Consider the following 21,727-nt stretch of genomic DNA (forward strand, 5'->3'; position numbering starts at 1 on the left):
GTTCTGTGGGAACACGCAGTAGGTCCAGTGTGGCTCCACTTTCCCTCTGTGCTAGCTGCATTGAATTCCTCTGCTGCTCTAGTTTACTAATCTGGGCTTCCTTGCTCTCCCTCTCAACTCCTGGATCATAGCAAGATCCCCTTTCCTAAGGCAGGCCCTTCTCAGGAGATAAGCTCTGTGTCTTGCCCTGCCCTCGCTGGCACGGTGTCTCTTGCTCTGAGAGCCACCTAATCCTACACAACGAATTACGTGTGAAAGACCAAATTCAAAGAGCACCACAGTTATGAAGGCAAAAATGTGGGCGTTATGAAATGCCAGGCCTTGTGTAATTACAACTTGGCTGTTAAACGTTATTAGGATACATTAGTCTGTATCATACTTTCCATGTGAGCATAGCCCTGTTCAGTGCACGCAGTGGGGCAGCACCCTGCAAGCAGCGTTTCTTCCCATCACACAGGGCTGTTACTGACAGGTGCTTTGTGTGAACCTGGTCCAGCACACAGGCTGTGTGTATCCACAAGGACAGCTATCGTCATAGTGTCAAACACTTCTAAAGCATTTTCCTTCACGGTTTCCTTGGGAGGCAGCTTTGGCATTGTCCTTATTTCATAACTAAAAGAATGGAAGCAGTGTGTTGTGAAGTCTGGAACTGGTGCCCTCTGGTTTGGGGTGCTCCAAGCAGAAGTACCTTTAGTTTGAAATGTCATACTTTGGTGTTTTTCTAGCATTTGAGAACTGACTTAAGCTGTTATGAAAATCAGGAGTCTAGTTTTTTCCCTAACTGTCTTCTTGAAAATGATTCTGTGTTTTTGCTGATATTTTTATATATATATATTTATAATGCTACCCAAGACATCTTGTATGGAAAACTTTGGCCCACAAACAGTTAAGTTGGCAGTGCTTTAGTAGCAGCACTTGTAATGGAAAGTGTTAGACAGGCTTAGCTGTAGGTGTCGTTGGTAGCTACGCTTTTCTGTTAGTCACTATCCTTAACATACTATTTAAGTGTCTTTTGCCTGTCTGCAAATGCTGCATCTTGTGAAATAGGGAAAAGACTACAAGGCCGTGATATTTATAATAGAAAACAGAAGTAGGAATACATGAGCAACACTGGACTTCTAGAAAGCTCTATTAGGTGGAGTTTAGGAAGGAACAGGATTCATTCTGTACTCTATTAGGAGCTGGGTTTTATGATTGGCTCAGGCTACAGTGATTCCAGATAGCACTAAGTTATTCCACTGTACAGAAGAGTTTTCCTGAATGAGTATCATGTAATTACAACCCCAGTACTATTACCCAATTCTTACTGTGCTTCCAAAAGACTCCCTACAGTAGGCAATATCTTTCCCCTCATTTTCAAGCTGCGTAAACGTTTGCCTCATCACTGACATTTCTTTCCTCTTTCGTACTTTTCAGATATGTGCCATCATTGGGGGAACATTTACTGTAGCTGGGATCCTGGACTCCTGCATTTTCACAGCATCAGAAGCCTGGAAGAAGATCCAGCTGGGGAAAATGCAGTAGCAGTGAAACTCTAAACTAGTCTTCAAGGACAGGAGCAAAGATTGAGAAACCTACCACTACCTGTTTTTGTCTTTATTTTCTATTTGATTGAATCAGTGCGTTTTTCTCTAATCAGGCTGTTCAGTGAAGACCTCTTCAACTAATTGAAGAAATCTCCATGCATTTCAGAGCTCTGAGAGCAAAATAGCAAAAATTACTGCAATCATGTCTTGGATTTCGATTCTGTACCCCCAGAAAGAGAAGTTGAAAAGCCCTATATGAAACACACTGTCAGATCTAAGTAAGGATAGTAGCATCTTCTTGGGGATGTTCCTATGGCAGTATACAAGCTAGGTAGTAGATTGCAAAGAGTTAAGCTGTCTTGTGGCACTTTTTGGAATTTGTTGGATTTGCATGATCAGACAATCAACTTACATATAAAGGAGAATTATACATTAGGAAGAAATTCCACCCTTGGTGCCAAAAAGGTGATGTATCTGTTGGTGAGGAATGGAAAGTGTTAGTTCCCATAGCAGGCTTTAGAGACAGAGGGCAGAAATTACATCAAGAAATGTCTTGTGCTTTTATGGAAAGTTCTTTGGTTCAGATATGACCTTTTTAGTGAAATGAACAAATTTGAGGAGGAGACCATCCCCCAGCTACCTTTTCCTGGATAATCTGTGGTCCAGGCAGAGGAGAGCCTTTTCCTCTGGATGTAAAAGTGATTTGATTTCTTCCCGGAAACTGAATATCCAGTCTTGTGTTTACAGGTGGCATGAAGTAAAAACCAAACTGAGCAACACAGTTTTATGTGGCCTTTGCTTTGAAAGGGAGTAGTTGTCTTTACAGTGTTAGCTTTTATTCCTTCTTCTGTTGGTTTTCTTCTTGGTTTTTTATTTTAAACACAGACCACCCAGTAATCTGGACTCTGCACTTCTGCATTGTTATTACTGTTGTTATTTTAAAAGCAGTTTTCCACTCTGTGTGATCAGAAAAAAAGCGGTGCAGCCTTCTGGGTGAATGAGCACAGCTTACTGTCTTGCTTTGTGTGTGTGTATTGAATACACCTGTACAACACAGGAGTCTGTCCACGGTTTAAGGTGCCTACCTGTTTCTTTACAATTCAGCCAGGCATCTTTTCTGAGCCCTACACTGACGCTGTTTGCCCACAGGTACAGCAGTAGCAGGGCAGGCATTCCTGCAGTTGTTCTGTTCTGTTCCTTCAAGTGATACTGAACTTCCATGCCCATTTGTTCAGGCCTTGTCTTCTGAACCCTCCAGTAACTTTAGGTGCAAGGGGAGAACAGTTGCCAGGTGTGGCTTGCATGCAATGGTTGATGTGAGTTCACTACAAAGTAGACCAATGCCCACTGGTCCATTTTCCATAGCCTCCTAGATGTTCCTTGGTTAGTAACTGTCTCTGCATGCTTTGTATGTGTCTGAGCTGAGGATACATGAATTTTTAAGCGTTCCAGAATGGATAAAATTCCTCAATCAGTGCTATAAATTCTAAGACAGGTGCAGGATTTCTCTTGGGTAGTATCTACTGTCCATTGCCCTTTTCTGGAGGCAAAAGTATCCAAACATCATGTTGGAATAATACGAATCCTTGAATTATCAGTGTTAATGCTAGAGTCAGATGCATTTCAAAAGTATTCCTAATACACGTCTGTTGAAATTGTCTCATTGCTTTGGAAGCAGGGAAGATCTCCAGTTTTATCCACACACACACCAAAAAAGAAAAATGAAAAGGCCAACAAGCTCCCCCCCCATACATACACCCATTCTCTGCCCTGTAGTGGCTTCTGACAAGTTGCAGCATTGGAATTATTCCCTGTTCTTATTATGGACTGATTGCTGTTCCTTTAGGTGTAAACTGGATTGTGTAACTTCCTGTATCTGTTAATGTACGGATAGATTTTATACATTTTTTCCATTTACAAAAATCAACTTGAAAATGAGATGTTTGTCTTCATTTCACTGTGCGTCCGTCTGTCCGTCAGCGGTTCCCACGAGGTGGCAGCGATGCCTGCTGGCAGCCTGGGGTTTTTCCATTGCAATTCTTGCTGCTGCCGCCTGAAGGATTTCCTCCAATCCACTGCCACCAACTGAAGCTTAAAGCAAAAATGTCCTCGTCTTTCCCTCTTGAATTTGCTGACTCTTTGCTCGAACCTTGTGAACCTGGTGGATTACAAGGATGCCATTTTAACGCCTTGTTGAGGCATCTCCAGCACAGTGGGTTGTGCTCTTAGTTTTCTGAAGTTTTTTCCCCTTTAGGATTTGCTCAGAACTGGTTGCAGATGTCTCTGTGTCTCATACCCTCAGCGTGCTTTTTCTGCCCTCCTCCTCCCCTCTCCGGATGTAGCGCTGCCTTCTGTGCAGTCCAGGCCAGTTCTTTAAACCAGATCACTGAAATTGTTTGGCTTTTTTTGGAAATAACAGTTGCATACGTCGGTGTGCTTGCTTTCACTGCCAAAACATCCACTGCAATGATGTAATAAATCACTTTTTTATTTTTGCTAAACGTGGAAATCAAATTGTACTCAAGTTCTGGCAAAAGAAACAGCCTGCACCTTCGTTCTCTGAGCCAGGGCAAAGCCTCTGAGTGCTGCCAAGCCAAGGCTGACTCTGAGCTCTGCTGTACGTTGCGGCACGTTTATCCCTCGCATGTGGCCGGCTGCATCACATAATGCTGCTGCACCACTTGTTTACAGAAGGATTCACTTTTAATCTGTACAGATGTGAAGGCGAGGTGGTTACTGCTGTAGCAGGACTGCCCCATGCGTATACGTGCCGCTGCTTTTCACTTCTAGTCTCAAACACCTTTTAGGGGCAAAATGAGCATAGGTACGCTTTGAACAGCAATGCAAGCAAAAATGTTTTCAAGCCGTGGTGGAAGGAAAACCATTTTTTGTAGGTGTTCATCCATCTGCTTGGATTTGCTCCTTCAAATCAGTATTTTGACAGAAGCATTTGTGGTTTTCTAGCAGAAATAAGCCTGTAGGAAGTAAAACGTGTACAGCTTGTGTTTATTCTGGTTTAAATAAACCTCTCTGAAGCTACGGGGCATCATGCAATGAGAATGAGTGCAGTATAGGATGCTTTGCAGTGCTGGAGTTAGGATTGTGGCTGTGGGGAAGCTGCAGAGCTGTGCTTTGTAGGGTGTAGGCACTGTGTGGGCTGCTGAGGAGCTTTTGGGGGAAGAACAAAAGGAATTGGGTGAAAAGTAAAAAAAATGTGTGTTTGTGAATGTTTGATCTATCAAATATTTGCATTCAGCTACTGCTCTGTAAAAAGCAAAATCTGCAGTGTAGATGGCAATGGTTAGAATTAATTTCCTGAATATTTCTCGTTTAAGTTTGCTTTTTGTTTGTGTGCTACGCAGAACTGTTGGAGCTGGAAATGTCTGCAGTACCTTTAGAACAGCCGTCCGGAGGTTCAGCTGCAGTGTGGCAGTGGGGTATTTCTCAGCAGGCAGGGTTTGTTGTCCTGCCCCGTGTCAAGGCAGCATGTAAAGCTCAAATCTTGCATTTTTACAGTGCAGTTTATTGAGGATTTTTTGCATCTGCCTTTTAATTTGCAACCTTATGTTAATAAACTATTAGTTTTTTTTTTTAGTTCTGTAATTAAAAATAAAACTCTTCTGTGTTTGGATTGGCTTCTTGTTGCACTGCCATTGCAAAATCAACGTAAAAGGGTTCTTTTGGTTTGTTATTATTTCAATGAATTGAGCGTTATCACACAATGAAATCACTTCAGGCCAGGTCGCACTGCGGAAAGTTGCCACGAGGCTCTGTTGTAATCAGCACTGAGTCATGTCTGGACATCCAGTGCTGGGCTTGAACTGCACCGAGTGTCCTCACCTCTTATTATGTGTTTCTTTGAATGAGGTGTGAGGTGTGTGAATGATTTGTGCTTGCAGCTCAGTTCTGGCTTCGCTCACTCGATGTTTGAGTAACCCTTTTTTGTCCTTCCTCTCTTTAATTTCCTTTTAGCCTTGCTTCACAAAGTGTTTGGAAATGCATTGAGGCAATTAGCAAAGATTAAATACTGAAACGTTCCACGCCGTGAATTTGGGCATCCCGCCTGAGATGGCTCCTGCCTGCCCCTGGGAACCCAACCCCCCCGAGATGCTGTGCTGCTCCTCCCTGAGGGTGCTTTGGGTCATTTCTGTCAGCATCTTTTGCCGTTTGGAAATAAACTTGTGCCCGGGGGGAACAACAGCAAAGTAATCGCACAGTGTTTGTTGGGGGCGCAGGCAGCGCGTGCAGGTACGTTGGGTGTGAAGGAATGGTGGAGTGACAGTGCACACAGGAAAGTTGCAGCAACGGCGGTCTGGACTGAAAAATTCGAATCCGAGCGGTTTCCAGAAGGATGTCTGGGTGGGAACCGGGGCTGCAATGCCGGCCGGGACCCAGCAGATGCCGGCCGGGTACCAGCAGCCCTGCGCAGTTGACCTCCGGCCGCGAGGGGGCGCAGCCGGCTCCGGCTCCTCGCACGGCCTTTGGCGCGGGCCCGGCGGCCGGTTGCGGAAGCGGAAGTGGCTCGTCCTCCTCTTTCCGGGCGACGGGCGCGGAGGCAGCAGCGGGTGAGGTTTCCGCGCCCGGGGTGGACCTTTCCAATCCGTCGCCATCCTCCACGGGGCGGCCCCGAGCCTTTCCTCGGTGCCTGAGGCGTGATGGGGGCTCCGCGGCGGCCCCGGTGGGGCCCGGTCGAGGAAGCGGGAGGGGGACGGGAGAGGACTCGGTGGCCTCGGGCCTTATCGCTGCCGCCGGGCGGCCCGAGCCTTCCCGGGGGCTGCTGGTGGGGGAACGGGCTGCGCCGCGCTTAGCCGCCCCGGCGGGGTGAGGGCGCTGCGGGCTTTCAGGCAGGGGCTGTGGGCAGGTCCGGCACGACCCCGGCCTGAAGTCAGGCCTGACTGCACTCAGGTGCCGGTTTGGATTGCAGACTCCGGATAGATGTCGTTCCTCTGACACGTTCTCTGCTAATGGGCGATTCGGTGAATGCAGTGTGACACAGCCTGCTGTGCAGCCTGGCTCGTGTGGCTGAACAGAAGCACCTGGTGCTGCATGTATCAGTTGGGTGTAGCAGTCACAGGGCAGCGCTGCAGCCATTAAGAGTTGGAGGAGATCAGATGTGCCTTGTGTGCTGCAAGGTCTGGTGTTAAATCTTGTCAGAGATCCCTAAGCTTTGTGAGTGTCGTTTCAGGGGAAGCCTGCAATACACATTCACCTCTTAAACAAAGCAGGTGTGCAACTGTGTGAAATGAATAGAAGTCAGTCAGGTGCCCTGACTTGTGACTACAGGGAGCTCTGCGTTACAGGATACTGTCTCTTATGCACACAGGCACCGCTGTCAGTCCCCGGAGTCACGGTCACTCGTGGAAGGCTTAAACCTTGTTTGAAATCTAAGTTATATGGATATACAAATTGGGAATGAGAGTAAAAGCATTAAGTGAAGTCAAAATGCGCTTTTAAGTTTGGCTTTGCGTTATGTGTGTAGCCGATAAGCGTGACTTACACGTCTCTCAAACTGCTTTCCTTTGTGCAGCCAAAATGAAGTTCAACCCATTCGTAACTTCAGACCGCAGCAAGAACCGCAAGCGGCACTTCAATGCCCCTTCCCACATCCGGAGGAAAATAATGTCCTCCCCGCTGTCCAAGGAGCTGCGGCAGAAATACAACGTGCGCTCCATGCCCATCCGCAAGGATGACGAAGTCCAGGTAGCTGTGCTGTGTGATGTTTGAGTCCTGCTGTCACGTTTTAGGTTTTCATCTTGTTTTGTTTTTTAGGACCAAAGTTGTTCATAGAAAGTTATCAGAGCTCTGGGAAGAGTAAGGATTGATGTAGTCAGAGATGTGTCCTATGGAATGTTTACTGACCTCACGTCAGTGAGCTGGGAGGCATGAGAAACCCAAATTGCTGGCAGCAGCAGAGGGCTATTTCTAGTTGAAAAGGTTTGAAGTGGGTTGATGAGAGTTTACTGCAGGCTAAATGAGGAAAAGGTGCAGTTCTGATCCATTACATTTTCCTCCATCGCTTACATTGTCCAATAATTTATCTCTTCCTGACACAACTAGTAAACAAGAGTTTACAGTTCTGGTTTTCGGTTAGGATAATTATATTGTGTTCCTTAAGGTCTGATAATTACTACAGGAATGTTTTGGATGTCCTGGAAAAGAATCCTTTGTATCTCCTTGTTTAGGTCGTCCGGGGTCATTACAAAGGGCAGCAGATAGGCAAAGTGGTGCAGGTGTACAGGAAGAAGTACGTCATCTACATTGAGCGCGTGCAGCGTGAGAAGGCCAACGGCACCACTGTGCACGTGGGGATCCATCCCAGCAAGGTATGGGCTGCGAGGGGAGCTCTGCAGGGCACTGGGAGGCCTTGCTGGCAAATGAAGGAGCTGCTGTTTGCATGGGTAGAACTTTGTTACTGCCTGTGGAATGATGGGCTGAGATTGCTTGGGGTGTGCATTAATAAACGAGGAGACTTTAAGCGTCATGCTAACAGAGAAGTAATGGTTGGAAGCAGGGGCTTTCTGAGGCTTATTTAGTGGAGTTGTTGCAGACTGGGCTGTCCCAACAGTGCTTTCTGGAAAAGGTTTGAGCTCCTAAAGCACAGGTAGTTTTTTTAATTGATTGTTTAGGGGATGGATCTTTTAGAATAATCCTTTATCTTTTCTATATGGAATTTGCACTGATTTAGGAAGTGGTTGAAATGTTTAAATAGATGCTCAGAATGGTGACTTGTTCTTGTGACTGTTCTGCTCTAATCTTGTCTGAATCTGGTTTCAGCCTGGAATGATTTTATAGAGTCATAGAATCACCGAAGGTTGAACAGACCTTTAAGATCCTCTGGTCCAAACGTGCACCTCTGGGCAATATTTCCCCACTGACCACATCCCTCAGTGCCACATCTGTATGGTTCTTGAATGCCTCACAGATGGTGACTGGATCACCTCCCTGGGCAGCCTGTTCTAACACCTTGCTGCTCTTCCAGAGAAAAAAAAAATTCATAATACACAGCCTGAATTTCCCCTGGTGTATGTTGAGGCCATTCCCTCTCATCCTGCCACTAGTCACAAAGGAGCAGAGGCTGACACCCGCCTCGCCACAGCCTCCTTTAGGCAGTCGCAGAGAGCAATAAGGTCTCCCCTGTGTCTCTCTAAACAATCCCAGCCCCCTCAGCTGCTCCTCACAAGGGCTGTGCTCCAGACCCCTCACAGCTTCGCTGCCCTTCTCCACACTCCAGGGCCTCAGTGTGTTTCTTGTAGTGAGGGGCCCAAAACAGCAGAATGCTCAAGGTGCAGCTTCATCAGAGCTGTGCACAGGGGAGCAAGCACCTCCCTGCTCCTGCTGGAACACTGCTTCTCATACAAGCTAGGATGCCATTGGCCTTCTGGCCACCTAGGCTCAGTGGTGGCTCGTGCTCAGCCAGGCACTGACCAACACCCCCAGGTCTGTTCCTTCCTCACGGCTTTCCAGCCACTGCTCCAAGCCTGCAGCGCTGCCTGAGCTTCTTGTGGCCGTGGTGCAGGACCCAGCACTTGTTCTTGGTGAACTTCATCCCATTGGTTTCAGCCCAGCCATCCTGCAGTATTTAGAGTCAGTGAAAACCTGCCAAAGCCTGTTTAGAAGCCTGTTTAGATTTAGTGCGTCAGACCTGTCGTGTATATTGAAGTGCTGGTTGTAGCAGGTTTTCTGATCTCAATGGTTGTTACTTAAAGGAGAACAGAGTGATTCCAAAACAACAGTGACTTGTGTGCAGTGATAACATTTGAGGTACAAGGTGACATTGTGATGGAACCAGCGTACACGTAATTGGAAATTACTCCTGTGGTAAATAGTGGATAAAATCGAGGTCTGTGCTGCTCCTTCACTGCTGTGAATGCTCTCCTGCACTGGAAATTGGACTTAGAAAAAGCTTTGTATGAAGATTATAGTTGTTAGTCCTAGGGCAGTGTGCAGCTGCACACTTGCAGTGGGATGAGGTAGGTAGGAATTAATGGCAGTTAATTCCTGAGGGCTTGCTGTACTGTGGAACTAACCAGGAGCACGCAGCAGTACCAAAGCCTGTATAGGTTTTAAGATTTGATTACCTCAATGTGTTTTTTAAAGTCTTGCTTTCAGTTATACAAAATATTTCTTTGCCAATTTTGTGGGCAGAGAAGGAACTGAAGGGTACCCAGGGCTGAAAAGCAGTTTTGTTACAAACTCATTAAGGATCCAGTAGCAGAGGGTTTGCACAAATTATCTTCTGTCTCTCTGTGTTACTGACTTGATAATCAGCTGTCCATGTTCAGCTGTTCAGGTCCTGTTCATGAAGGTGATGACTGTGTGGATTTCTGCTGCTCCCTGTAGCTAAGCTGGATGGATTGGTGATTCCACGCAGCACAGCAGAGATACGACAGTGACCAGCAGCAGCATGCAGCCTGGTTTTCCAGCATTCTGAAGCTTAGCGCTGTTTAAAACATGGACAAATTTAAACTTAGCTTCATTTAGGTTGGAAAAGAGCCTTAAAATCAAGTCCACAACAACACGGTGCCCCCACGTCTCTTGAACACCCCCAGGAATGGTGACTCCAGCAGCTCACTGCACAGCCTGCTGCAATGCCTGACCATTCCCTGTGCGGAGAAGCGAGTCCCAATCACCGATCTCACCCTCCCTGCAGCAGCTCGGGGCATTTCCTCGAGGTCTGATGGTCCACTGTGTTCCTGTGTGCTGCTGGGAACAGCATCAGCTGTGCTGCTGCATTATCCGTCATATCTGAGCAGCACCTGGTGTAATGGAAATGTTCCGATGAAATCATAAAATCAGACTTGCTCCAATGCAATTACTTTGTAGCTGGGTAGAAAAGTGGCTGCTCTTCAGTTGGTTTGAGTGTTGTGGCTGTGCAAGCAAGCCACTGTGCATACGTTTTGATTCCCTGAATGGACGAGGAGAAGTTGGAAACTCGTAGGCAGTTCAATCCCTCTGTTCTACTCCAGCAGTTGGGCAGCCTGCTGCTGTGCTGCTACTGCTGCTGGCAGGGTGCTGTGCTTGGAATGCTGAAAGCACTGAGTTCTTCTCCTTTCTCTAGGTGGTGATCACAAGGCTAAAGCTGGACAAAGACCGCAAGAAGATCTTGGAGCGTAAAGCGAAGTCTCGCCAGGTTGGCAAGGAGAAGGGCAAATACAAGGAAGAAACGATCGAAAAGATGCAGGAGTAGATGGCTTTCTATTTGACACCATTAAAGAACTGCTAAAACTAAACGTATTGCTGCGTGTCTTCTCCCTTAGGGAGTTTTGGTGCTGGGCATTTGGACAGTGGTGAAATATTTTCTCATATTTTAATTGTTTTAAAGGTGCCTATTTCAAAAGTGCTTTGTAAGCCTTTCTTTCTTCTGAAAACAGGCTTCTTCTGCACAAAGGTGTGATTTAGCTGAAGTTGGAGTGGTGTAGGAGCAGTGCAGTCCTGCAGACATACAGCAGTGGATGTGTCTGTCTGTCTGTCTTTCATCTGATGTCTAACACTCAGAAACGCCCCCAGTTTAAAAGGAACATGGCAGTTCTGCAGACTGCACGTATTTCACATTTCTCCTTGCATTTGAAGATGTTTCAGCAGTTGGCCGGGCATGTTGTGCCCCACCACTTGCACGGCATCCGAATCCCTTACATCGGTGCCGCAAGGAGGGCTGAAGGGCCGTGCTTCGGGAAGGGCTGCAGGGCTCGCTGCTGTTGGCGCTGTGCCGGGAGAGGAAAGCGGGCTTTGTGTGCTTAACGTTGAGAGCTGCTGCGCTGCAGCGCCCCGAGCCCTGCGATCAGGTGAGCTCAGCGCGTGCTTGCTGACCGCCGACAGAAGGGACCCAGCTGCTGCCTGAGCGGCTTCTATCCGCGCGCAGCTCCACCTTACTCGCTTTTACGCCGCTGACGAGGCGCTCGCTTCCCGTCAGCGCTCCTCCCGACGCCCCGCCTCCCGCACGGCGCCGCGCGCGGCAAACGGCGCCGCCTCGCGCTCGGGTGACGTGGCTGCCGCTGATTGGCCGGCGGGGCGGGGCGCTGCTCGGCGAGGCCTCGATCGGGCACCGCCCGGCGCCGCGCTCCGCTCCGCCGCAGCCCCGCCATGGCGTACGGTGGCCTGACGGTGCCCATCATCGTTATGACCGTCTTCTGGGGGGTGGTCGGCGGCGTCCTGCCGTGGCTCGTGCCCAAAGGGCCCAACCGCGGGTGAGTGGCCGGCGGGCGGCGCGGCTCTTCTCCTCCGTGTCCTTAAATAACCGCGGTCGCTGGCCGTGCCGCTCCGTGCCCTCGGTGCCTCGTGGTTCCCGCCCCGTTCTCTCCGCAGCGCCGTGGCCGCCTCTCCGCCTCTCGCCACACAGCGCGGTTCGGAGCCGCGGGGCCCGGGCGGCCCTGCGGGCGCGGCTTCCTCTTCCCTCGCGCTCCAGACCTCGGCCTCCCAGCCCACAGCGCCGAGCTGTCCGGCACGGAGGGGCTGCAGGAGCTGCCGCGGGGCCTCGGAGCGAAGCGCCGGGCGGGGACGGTGCGGCCCCGGCGGAGGAGCCGCGTGCTGCGTCTGTGCCCTGGGACGCGACGGCTTCTTGTCGCTTCCCCTCTCTGACGTCCCTCTGCTCCGCACGTACTAACAGGTACTAACGCCGCTCTCTCGCCGCTCTTTCTCTAACCTGAAGGAACTGTCCTCGGCCCCGTCCCTTCGGCTCGGCTCTTTGCTGCCTCTTTTGGACCCGAAGTGGGTTTTGTGCCCGGAAGCTTTTCTGTTCTCAGGGGTGTCTTTGAAGTATCTCCTAGATGCGTCCCTAAGCGTTGGAAAGCAGGGAAGGGGTGCCAGCAGATGACCTCCAGTTCTTCTCTAATTTGATCATTTAACAAACGTGACTGCAGCACTGCTGACTCCTGATGCTACAGTAACACTGTATTCACTGATTGCTCTTATCTTAGAGAAGAAAATCTAACCAGAAACGTCCCCAGAGAGCCCTGGGGGTTGGGTTAGGCTGATCCATTTTCTAGCAAAAGTCAACTTAGATCTTAACTGGCCCGTGGCTTTCGTTGCCTGGGTTAGCATTTCCAGGTAGTGTCTCCTGTCTGTGGCTGCTCCTGCAGTTCCCATGCAGGCTGTGCAGCTCTGTGTGGGAGCAGAACAGTTGATTGTTGATGGATGACATGTGAGAATTCTTTTAATGCATGTCACGAAGGAGTTGGAGCTTGCTGTCCTAGCAAGAGGTGTTGCTACTCAGTTCAGGGACAGGCGTGTATTGGGAAGTCCCTTTTTGGAAGAAAAAAGAAACAACCCTCCATTTTCCTGCTGAGTTCTATGGGCTGCACAGATCTCTCAGTGTTAGAAACTCTCATTCCCTTCCCTCCCATTTCAAGCTGTGTAAAACTGCAGGTTCACCTCTCTGTCAGTCTCAGGAGCTGAGCTGCTTGGCTGTTCCTTCTCACCTTAGTGATGGTTTCTGTCTCAGTTTTCTTTCAGCAAGAAAGGAAATGCTGTGCCTGCAGACAAATCCAAGGGGCCTTTGAGATGTTATTTTGTTTACCAAAAGAAAACAAAACAAACTTACGACATTAGAAACTTCTGTAAGCAGAGTTTTGCAGATGGAGAAAACAGTTTATTGTTGGCATCAGGAAATCCAGCTTTGGTAACTCGTTGGTGTGAGTGGCTGTGAGATGGAGCAAGGACACTGCGTAAGATTTTACTCCTGCTGTTCTTCTGTGTGGCCAGGCTGCGTCAGCTGTGCCCAGCCACGGCCCCTGCAGCTTGCTCAGCTGGGAGAACTTAGAGTGCTGATGCTGAGTCAGTTGCATGTGATCAAAGCAGAACTCATTCCTGGTGGTTATTCCTATAGATCTTGTGGTCAGTCTTAACATGAGACCTAACCAGCTGTGTCTTTCCTTCCTTTCTGCAGTGTTATCAACACAATGCTGGTGACGTGTGCTGTCTGCTGCTACCTGTTGTAAGTATAAATAACACTTTGCCTCTTAATCAAGCCACATTTTTACTGCACAGAATTTAGGAGGAAACTTGAGCAAATGAATCAGATTTTGACACGTGCTGTTCTGTGACACCTCTTAGCATTCTCTATTCTAAAGAACTCCAGTCCTGCTGGAGGAAATGTTTCTGTGGTGATGGAGACTGCAGTAAAATAAACCAAAATTCTTCTGGTTGTTCTCTGCCACCTGTGTTAGCCAAATTGTACATGCCAGATAATTTGTCACACTTGTGATACTTTGATATATTAATAATTTCTGTTTTAAACGTGACCAGTATGTTCTGCTACTGCCTGCTTTCTCTGTATGAAAATTAGTAGATGAGCAAACTGGCTGACATAACTGATATACTCCTCATAGCATGCATTTGTAGGAGCTGAGCCAGCTGTACCTGGGGTCTGGGGGAGAATACAGACTTCTTTCTCTGGATCTTTTTTTGCTGTGTTCCAGGAGAGGTGCTGGGCTGCCTGCAGCTGTATGGACGTTTGATTGACGTTAGTTATGTGGTATCCAGGCTCTGTATAGGCTGTGGTGGCCTCCCTGTCCTGCATACCAATTGCTTAGCCTCACCTTGTGCCAGGTCCCAAATGCTCATGTAAGTGTGGGCTCCTGGGTGCCCCCTCTCAGAGCTGCAGCATTGGGGTGGCTGTAGGATTCTGCTGGCAGTGTGTGATGTGTGCTTTTTTTGGTGGTGTTTAAGCTTCTGTTTCTCACTGTGGTTTTCCTACGCTTTGTTTTAACAGAAATAGTGACCTACTCTTCCAAATTCCTCCGAGTTCAGGATTTGTTTTATTCTTTTGTGCTTGTTCTTTGAGGCTGGGCAGTGTCTGTGAAGTCAGGGCCCTGTGGCAGCCTCAGAACCTTCAGGATGATGGTGTGGGATTCGTCACAGAGCTCTGAAGTATTTCACTTCTCAGTTTAGTGGTTTCTGCACTGAAGCAGATCCATTACAAATCTCATTAGTGTGATTGATAATCTGCTTCTACCTGTCAGTGAGGGGGGGGCTCCTCTGCCTGCCTTCTTCATCTTGTCTGTTGTAACCTGGGTTCTGTATTTCCTTTCTCCAGTTATGCCATGATAAAAGAGAAGCAGCAAAACCTTACTAAGCTGTTGATAATTATATCCAAATATAATAGGAGTTATGCATACATTGCTACAAAAGTAATGCCTGCTATTTATTTCCATGGAAACAGCAGCAGCTGCAAATAACACAATAACACTCTTTGGTAGAATAAATGCTCGACTACAAAACGCTGTTTCTCAACATGATCACCTCCATTATCTGTGCATTCTCAGCAGCAATGAACAACAGCCTTCATGCTGCTCTCACAGGAATCAGACTCAACTTCTGTTAACTGATTTTTAAAGTCAGTCACGTTCACCTTGCACATATTTCTGTGTTTAGATTTTAGGGATCGTTCTGAATAGCCACGTTGATTGCATGGTATTCATTTGCTTATTCTGTTCAAAGGTTTTCCACGTGCAAGTGTGTGATCTGTGTACAGATGATGTACCACAGCACTTTGTGAAGGCGAATATACAAGCCTTGGAAATCTGATAAAAGAAAAATCCAAGTGGAGAGTTATTGCTGCAGAAATCCTGGGTTGCACCGTTTTGTGAGGTGCTCTTAAGGTCTGAATCTATTTTGCTGTTCACAAAGCAGTGCCTGAAGCGCTGCCCTGATATCCTGCTGCCAGAGGACAGGATGTCTGAGAAGTGATACGGTTTGCTGCTGATTTGTAGAGGATTAGAAGATGCTTGCCCAATTTGACATTTAAACAGAGATAACAGGACCTCAATTTGTGACACGCAGCACAGACAGATGGCAGTTATGGCAGAAAGACCTTTCAGAAATCTTTCTGGTAGAACAGAAGGGACTTTAATTTCCTTGTTCGAGCTGGGTAATTAACAGTAGCAGTTGTAACCGGTATCCGGCAGAGCTGGAGGACCTGTGGGTGGCTCGAATGCCATACCTGATTTTAGCAGCTCAGAACATGAGCTGTTGCATGCCAAAGCTCGCTTTGTTCTACTTGGAACGCTGCGTTTTGTGTTGTGTTGTCACGATAAATTGCTCTGTCGAGCAGCATCACTGTAGCAGTATGTAGGGAAAGCTTTTCCCTGGCTTATCTTAAGTGCTGGGGAGCCACAGGGCTCAGTGCCTGGCTGTGCTTTCAGCCCTTTGGTGCCAGCAGTGTGAGTAGGAGGTGTGTGCTATTGACCTGTAATGCCACTGTGGCTCAGAGCTTGGGCATCCAGCAAAGCCCCAACAAATGGCTTCTGGAAAGTGCCTGGTGCTTGCCTGGAGCGTGGCTGTACAGCTGGGTCGTGCCCATACTCAGAATGTGCTTCCAGCTCATTTAATTCACAGCCACGCTGAGCTGATCTTTGGAGGCATGGAGAGGTGAGAGATTGGTGCACAGAGTTCCTTCCTTTGGTACAGCAGGGAGGAGAATAATGTGCTTTAACAGGCTTTTGGTGTTCCTGTCCTCCTCCCACTGCTGTTAGCTCAGGACGCTGCAGGCAGATGGCACAGTGCTCTGGCACCCCTTTCTTCTGCCTCTAATTAACCATTGCAAAATAAATTCCGTTTGATTTCCAAGAGCTCATTTGCTTTTATCTTAATAGCAAACCTGAAGGACGTCAGCCTGACAGCTGTTGGCTGCTCCCATTGGTACCTGGCTGCTGCTTAAGCTGCTCTGTGAATGCTGCTATGTATTGCGAGGCTTGCATGGACGATAGAGTGCTGCAGGCTCCACTCCTTAACAGGAGCCCTAATTTGTGCAAAAGAAAAAGCTGCACAGAAAATAAAACTTGTCAGTTGTAAGGGGATGGGTGCGTTTTCTTTAAGCCTGGCCAGCATCCCTCCCTGTCGCTGTTCCAGCCGCCTCCCAGCTGACCTGCGCCTCGTTCGCTGCTCAGAGCATCAAGGTTTGTGTGGAATTTTCCATGACTGCTGAGCACTCTGATACATTTGTGGCAGCTCCCATTACAAAGCCGCTCTGCTTTTTCTCCTCCTTACAAAGCGTTCTAGAAATAGCAGATAGATGAACCAGTGTGTGTGCACTAAATGTGTTTATACAGTTAGTATTTAATGTAGATTTAAATCCATGGAAGCATTCACGACTCTTTCTGAACCTTGTAATATTTACAGAGCAAATGTATCTCGTAACAGTGGAGTATTTATTTCTGTTTAGCTTTCCTGGATGTTTTCCACAGGCTGCATTCCTCTTGTTCTGGGTGGTGGCTGTGGCTCCTGCAGTGCTGTTTTGTGAGCTGCTCCACTGACAGAATCCCTGGCTCTGACCACAGGGGTTTGTTGTCACGTTGATTGATGATTATTTTTTGTTCCTGTGTTTTCTGAGCAGTCCTGCTCCAGGCTTGCCAGAGGGGTCTGCAATACACTGAAAATAATGGCCAGTGAGAAAGAGGAGTTTTCTTGTATATTTTTTCTGTCCTTTAAAGGATGCTTCGAAGGCACCAAGAAAAGAGCCAACTCGTTTATGTTTCTGTATTCTGATCCCATACGTTTCATGTATTTCCTGGCAAAGGAGAAGTACGTGGGAGAAATGCTGTCAGGTGGTTCTGTACTGCTGCAGGCTGATCAGGACCACTTGCATCAGGTGTGGTATCAGGTCTTCATTGATAGTATCCAGTGTGCATGTGAGCTGGAGCGTGACTTTGCTCTGATGCAGCACCTTCCAAAACACTGTGTTATCCCCTCTGATAGGTTGTGTGCTTTGGCCCAGCCCTCCTGTACCATAAGCTGTGTCCTTTGGCTGATGTTCTCTTTCTTGGGTTGTTTGGTTGTCTTGCAGTTGGCTGATTGCAATCTTGGCTCAGCTCAACCCCCTCTTTGGGCCGCAGCTGAGCAATGACACGATCTGGTACCTTAAAGTTCACTGGCCTTAAGGATGGTGGTTCCCTGCTGCGCTGCACTGACCAGGTGAGTATGGTCAGATCTGTTAACGCATTTGGTGTGTTAAATGGCTCAGCAGCAGTGTAAGCAGGGGTTCAGAATTGCTGGGGTTTGGGACTGACGAATCTCTCTTTCTAGAGATTGCAACCAAACAAATGTTGGCTGTTAATTGTGACCGGACACTGTGAAAAGCCCAGGCTGAATTTCTGTGCAGGCTCTGCTATCATGTCATGTGGGACTGTTTTCAGTAACAGGTGTTTGTAGGGACGACACTGCATTTCTTCACCTTACCGAAAAACAGCTGGAAGGGAAGCATTCTTCTATTAACAGCTAGTATAAATGGATTGCCTCATTTTTACTGAGGAAGCCCCTCTCCCAAGCATTGATTCCCAAGGCAGAGTACAGTGGTGTTCTTTCACTGGGGAAGTCTGAGTGAGAATTGCAGCAGTGGCTCTCAGTCTCCTGTCCATGCAGAGCGTTAGCACCCAACCTGCAGATGGCTGTTCTGTTTTTATGGTGGTATGAGCCACTGGAATGGCAGATGAGCCTGGATGAGCCTGCTGCTCTTTACCTGGCAGTGCTGCTCGAATGCTGTTGTGGCGTTTCTTGAGGCCTCTCCTGGTGTGACCTTATTAAAAGCAGCATGATGACTTCAGGTTTCTCTGTGAGGGCAGCATTTAGAATTAAGTGTTCAAGTGAAGGTTTTGTTGTGGAATGAGGTACCCATGGTTTTAGTTCTTACACTGGTAACACTAAGTAATTCAGCACGCGTAGCCTTTTTTACCTGTCTGGTTTCTGTGGGTTTTCTCCCACTCTTACAGTTCAGTGGCCTATTCCTTTGCTCTTGTACCTTTAACTTTTGTTCACAGAAGTCCAGCAGCAGCAGACAAACAACAATTGATGTTATCATTCAATTAAATGCTGGCTGTAGAGCATTCTGTAAATCTACCCTGAAGCAAAGCTCTGCAGATTCAAAGTAGGATTCATCTGAGCTGTGGTAGTGTCAGACCGTGGGATGTGTGTATGCTTGCATCTTTTTTTAAGCATCAAGCAGAAGCTGAAGGTGGACTTGGTCCTGCTTCGGGTGGAGGCTGTGTTTAAGTACATCAGTCAGACTGAATTTCCCAGGTGCGTTTCCACTGTTCGTGTGTTAACACAAAATCAGAAGCAGAGAGCAATGTATTCTGGTACTGGGCACACAGATTCCTGAATCCCACGGTTCCCTGAGACCTAAAATTGAGCTGCAATTATCTGAACAAGTAGATGCCTTGGACTTTAAACGTGGGCTTATCTGGCTGATAGATGAACTGTGGTCATACTACCAGCAAAGAGAAAGGGGAGTTGGGTTACAGTGTCTGTAGACTAAATGTCTGCAAAGAAGATCGGGGCTTACCCTGCTCTGCTTTCACCCCTTTGAGAGGAGTGTTTCCCAGAGAGCTGCAGTGTTTGCACTGTGGAAGACAGGGATCCAATGCAGTCTGGGGTGGACAGAACACCAATGTGAGGAGCTGACATTTTTAGACTTTCTAATGGAGAATTGAAGTTGCATGTAGCACTCATTGTGCAGTATGAAGTAGTTCTTTAAATCTTAAATATGTCTGCTTTCGTTGACTTGATTTTGGAATGAAATGAAAGCTCATTTCCTTAGGAAAAAGACTGCAGTAAGAAAAATAAATAAATAGTATAGGATAATGTTCCACTGTTAGATACGATGTTCTTTCCTGCCTTGAGGTAGAAATAAGCTGCTCCATGGTTGAATTAGAATTACTCGTGCAGTGCTGGGTGAGCCTGGCTGCAAGGAGGGGCTGCGGCGTCTGGCACCGCTGTGTGCTGATGCACTTAAAGGCTCTGGATGAGTTTCTCACTAGGCAGGAGCTGTCAGTTAGATTACATCTGAAGGGGCTGTGTTATCTCTCTGACATTGCACAGCACTCCATCAGTGCACCCACCGTTTCTGGTTTTGACCAGTTGTTTTTGGCTTTTAAGATGTGCTTTTGCAGCGCTCGAGTTGCATACGCTGTGTTCATGTCTGCCTCCAGTCTCTCTTTCAGCTGAGTTGTGGATGGATTAGTATGGGCAGGGTGCAGTTACAGAGAATGAAGTGGTAACTACCAGGGAAGAGAGACTGTTTAAAAAGGAAGATCAGTATAAGCAAACCTGTTTCACTTGGCTAATAGAGCAGGCTGAAAAATACTTGTGGGATGCCCACATCCTAATGAGGAGTGCCTGCAGATGCTGACTTGCTTGGTATTTCTGTGTCACTATCCCTCTCATTTAAATGACGATGATGTCTGAGATGACTGTCTATATACCCATGTTCGTGGCTTGAGAGCAGTACGTAACAGCACGCAGCTGTACTAAATATGGGCTACAGCCTCTTCCCTATTAATCAATGAGGAGTAATGCCCACTGGTAGTCTGAAATTTGTCACTGCAGTCTGTGTCCTCAGACCAGGAACTGCCTTTACGCGAGTGCAAGAAGGTCCATCATCTGGATGGCTGGATGCTCTTACTGCAGACATATTTAAACCTCTCTGGTGGCATAATAGTTCTGTAACTGCAGTAACTTCAGAAAATTAAGCCACAAAGAAAGAAAGGAGAGATTAATCTCCTAAAATAAATTGCCTACAGTTGTCGATAATTTCTAGTGTGTTTGTAGAATGCAAATAGTTGTGGATAACTCAACAACTGGGTCTTCAGTAGTTAATCACCTCCATGGAAGTGAATAATTCAATTGCCTTTTGCTTTACAGGTAAAGAAGAGATTTCCTTCAGATGAAAAACCTCCACAGATCCAAAGATGCCCTTAACATACCTGGTTGGATACCATTCCTGCATTGATGCCTTAACACATACATTGTGCTTCAGATGGCTTCTTGAAAGCCCTCTATTTTTCCTACTTTACCACCTAACAGTGTGCCTAATCTAACTCCTTCAGTACTGTACGTTTCTATCTGTTAACTTCAGGTATGATTAAAGTTTCTAAAGTTTCTGCAGGGATATTGCCAGCTTCCCTGTGCACTTTACTTGCTCTGTAGGAATGCTGTATCTCAGAGCTTTGTCTCTAGCTGTTCATTCCTGTTCTGTTTGACTGCACTTGAAAAGAAATGTCTTTAAAAGAAATGAAGCTGTATGAGGAAAGAAGCAATGCTGCCACATGTTGATGGCATTTATTTTTTAAAAGGAGTTGTGGTTTTGGGAAATGTGGTCTTAAATTTCTCATACCGGAAAATAAAAGTAATCTTCTGCTTTATAAGGAACGCTCTTGTGCCATGTTTAACTCTTCCATTGTTTTAATTGTGCTGCACTTAGCTGGCGTTCGGCTGGGACTGCTGCTGTGCTGAAGGAGCATGCTGCTGCCTGTACCCACACTTCTTGGATGGCTCCAAAACAGAGCAAAATGACTGATGAGTTCTGCAGGGAGCAGTGTTTGCTTGAGAGGCTCTCCGTGAGCTTCTCATTGTCTGATCCCAGAAGGGCTAACTAGCAGAGATGATGTGACTGGTTTGAATGGACTGTAAACAGTGGTTTTGATAGGAGGTGAATGGAATCCCTGGCCTTCTTGGAGGTCATGTATAGTAACAAGCAGTGTGGGGTGAGCTGAAGTCACAGCAGTGGTGTTAGATGGGTGACACATGCATGTGGGATGGGGGGAAGGTGGAGGGGCAGAGCCCACATGGAGGGCTGCTGCAGCTCTGGGGGTGAATCGAGTCAGTCATTTGCCAAGGAATAACTTCAGAAGTACCAACCCTGCTTTTATTTGCAGGAGTCTACACGCATACTTTCTTTAAATCAAGTCCAGATAACTAGCAGTTTTGCCTTGCTTTGTTATATTGTTATGCACAGGGATGGAGCATTTTTTTCCTTCTGAATATGCTGTTAACTTGTTTGGTGGGATGGTATTCATTACTGTACAGGAAATTCTGAAATCCTTACAAAAGGCAGTAACGTGGTAATCAGAAACAGGCAGCATGAATTGCAGAAGCTATAACACTTGGTAGTATAAATAAGTACAATGACTGTTGGGACTGGAATGGTGATTATTTTTTTTCCAAGTTAGCTAGTATTGAAAGCTGTATTTTAACATGCGAGGAGTTGTGCTCCACCATGCCCCATAGTTTGTGGAAAAAGAATTCCAAAGAAAATTGGAATCAGAGGGAGCTTAGTGAAACATAGGTGTTTTTAACTGTGTGGGAAGGGGGATGAGATATGTTGATGTCATAAAGGGAGGGAAAGAGAAATGCTTCAAGACATTGTTAGGGAGTTCTTAAATACATTGATCTGCTGTCGGATTTAAAGTCAGGTGAGACTAACCCAAAAGGAA

General features: G+C 47.1%; 3 protein-coding genes across 4 annotated transcripts in view; all 3 read left to right on the top strand.

Annotated features, from left to right (window-relative positions):
- The window catches only part of ERGIC1 (endoplasmic reticulum-golgi intermediate compartment 1), a 56,123-nt gene extending 52,659 nt beyond the window's left edge, over positions 1-3,464 (top strand). For both annotated transcript variants that reach the window (XM_048960965.1, XM_048960963.1), the window contains exon 10: positions 1,417-3,464. In XM_048960965.1, the coding sequence (XP_048816922.1) occupies positions 1,417-1,524 (108 nt within the window). In that variant the 3' untranslated portion in view covers positions 1,525-3,464. The remainder of the gene's footprint in view (positions 1-1,416) is intronic.
- A 2,542-nt stretch (positions 3,465-6,006) lies between these two features.
- RPL26L1 (ribosomal protein L26 like 1) lies at positions 6,007-10,760 on the top strand. The gene is made up of 4 exons (XM_048960971.1): positions 6,007-6,091; positions 7,054-7,226; positions 7,709-7,849; positions 10,585-10,760. Exons 2-4 carry the CDS (start codon positions 7,059-7,061, stop codon positions 10,711-10,713), a joined length of 438 nt encoding a protein of 145 aa, XP_048816928.1. The 5' UTR covers positions 6,007-6,091; positions 7,054-7,058; the 3' UTR covers positions 10,714-10,760.
- A 764-nt stretch (positions 10,761-11,524) lies between these two features.
- ATP6V0E1 (ATPase H+ transporting V0 subunit e1) lies at positions 11,525-20,663 on the top strand. The gene is made up of 4 exons (XM_048960974.1): positions 11,525-11,710; positions 13,408-13,455; positions 17,305-17,432; positions 20,157-20,663. The coding sequence occupies exons 1-3, from the start codon at positions 11,607-11,609 to the stop codon at positions 17,396-17,398; spliced, it is 246 nt and encodes an 81-aa protein (XP_048816931.1). The 5' UTR covers positions 11,525-11,606; the 3' UTR covers positions 17,399-17,432; positions 20,157-20,663.
- The last annotated feature ends 1,064 nt before the right edge of the window (positions 20,664-21,727 follow it).

The sequence above is a fragment of the Lagopus muta genome, chromosome 14 (genome assembly GCF_023343835.1).
Source record: "Lagopus muta isolate bLagMut1 chromosome 14, bLagMut1 primary, whole genome shotgun sequence".
Lineage (NCBI taxonomy): Eukaryota > Metazoa > Chordata > Aves > Galliformes > Phasianidae > Lagopus > Lagopus muta.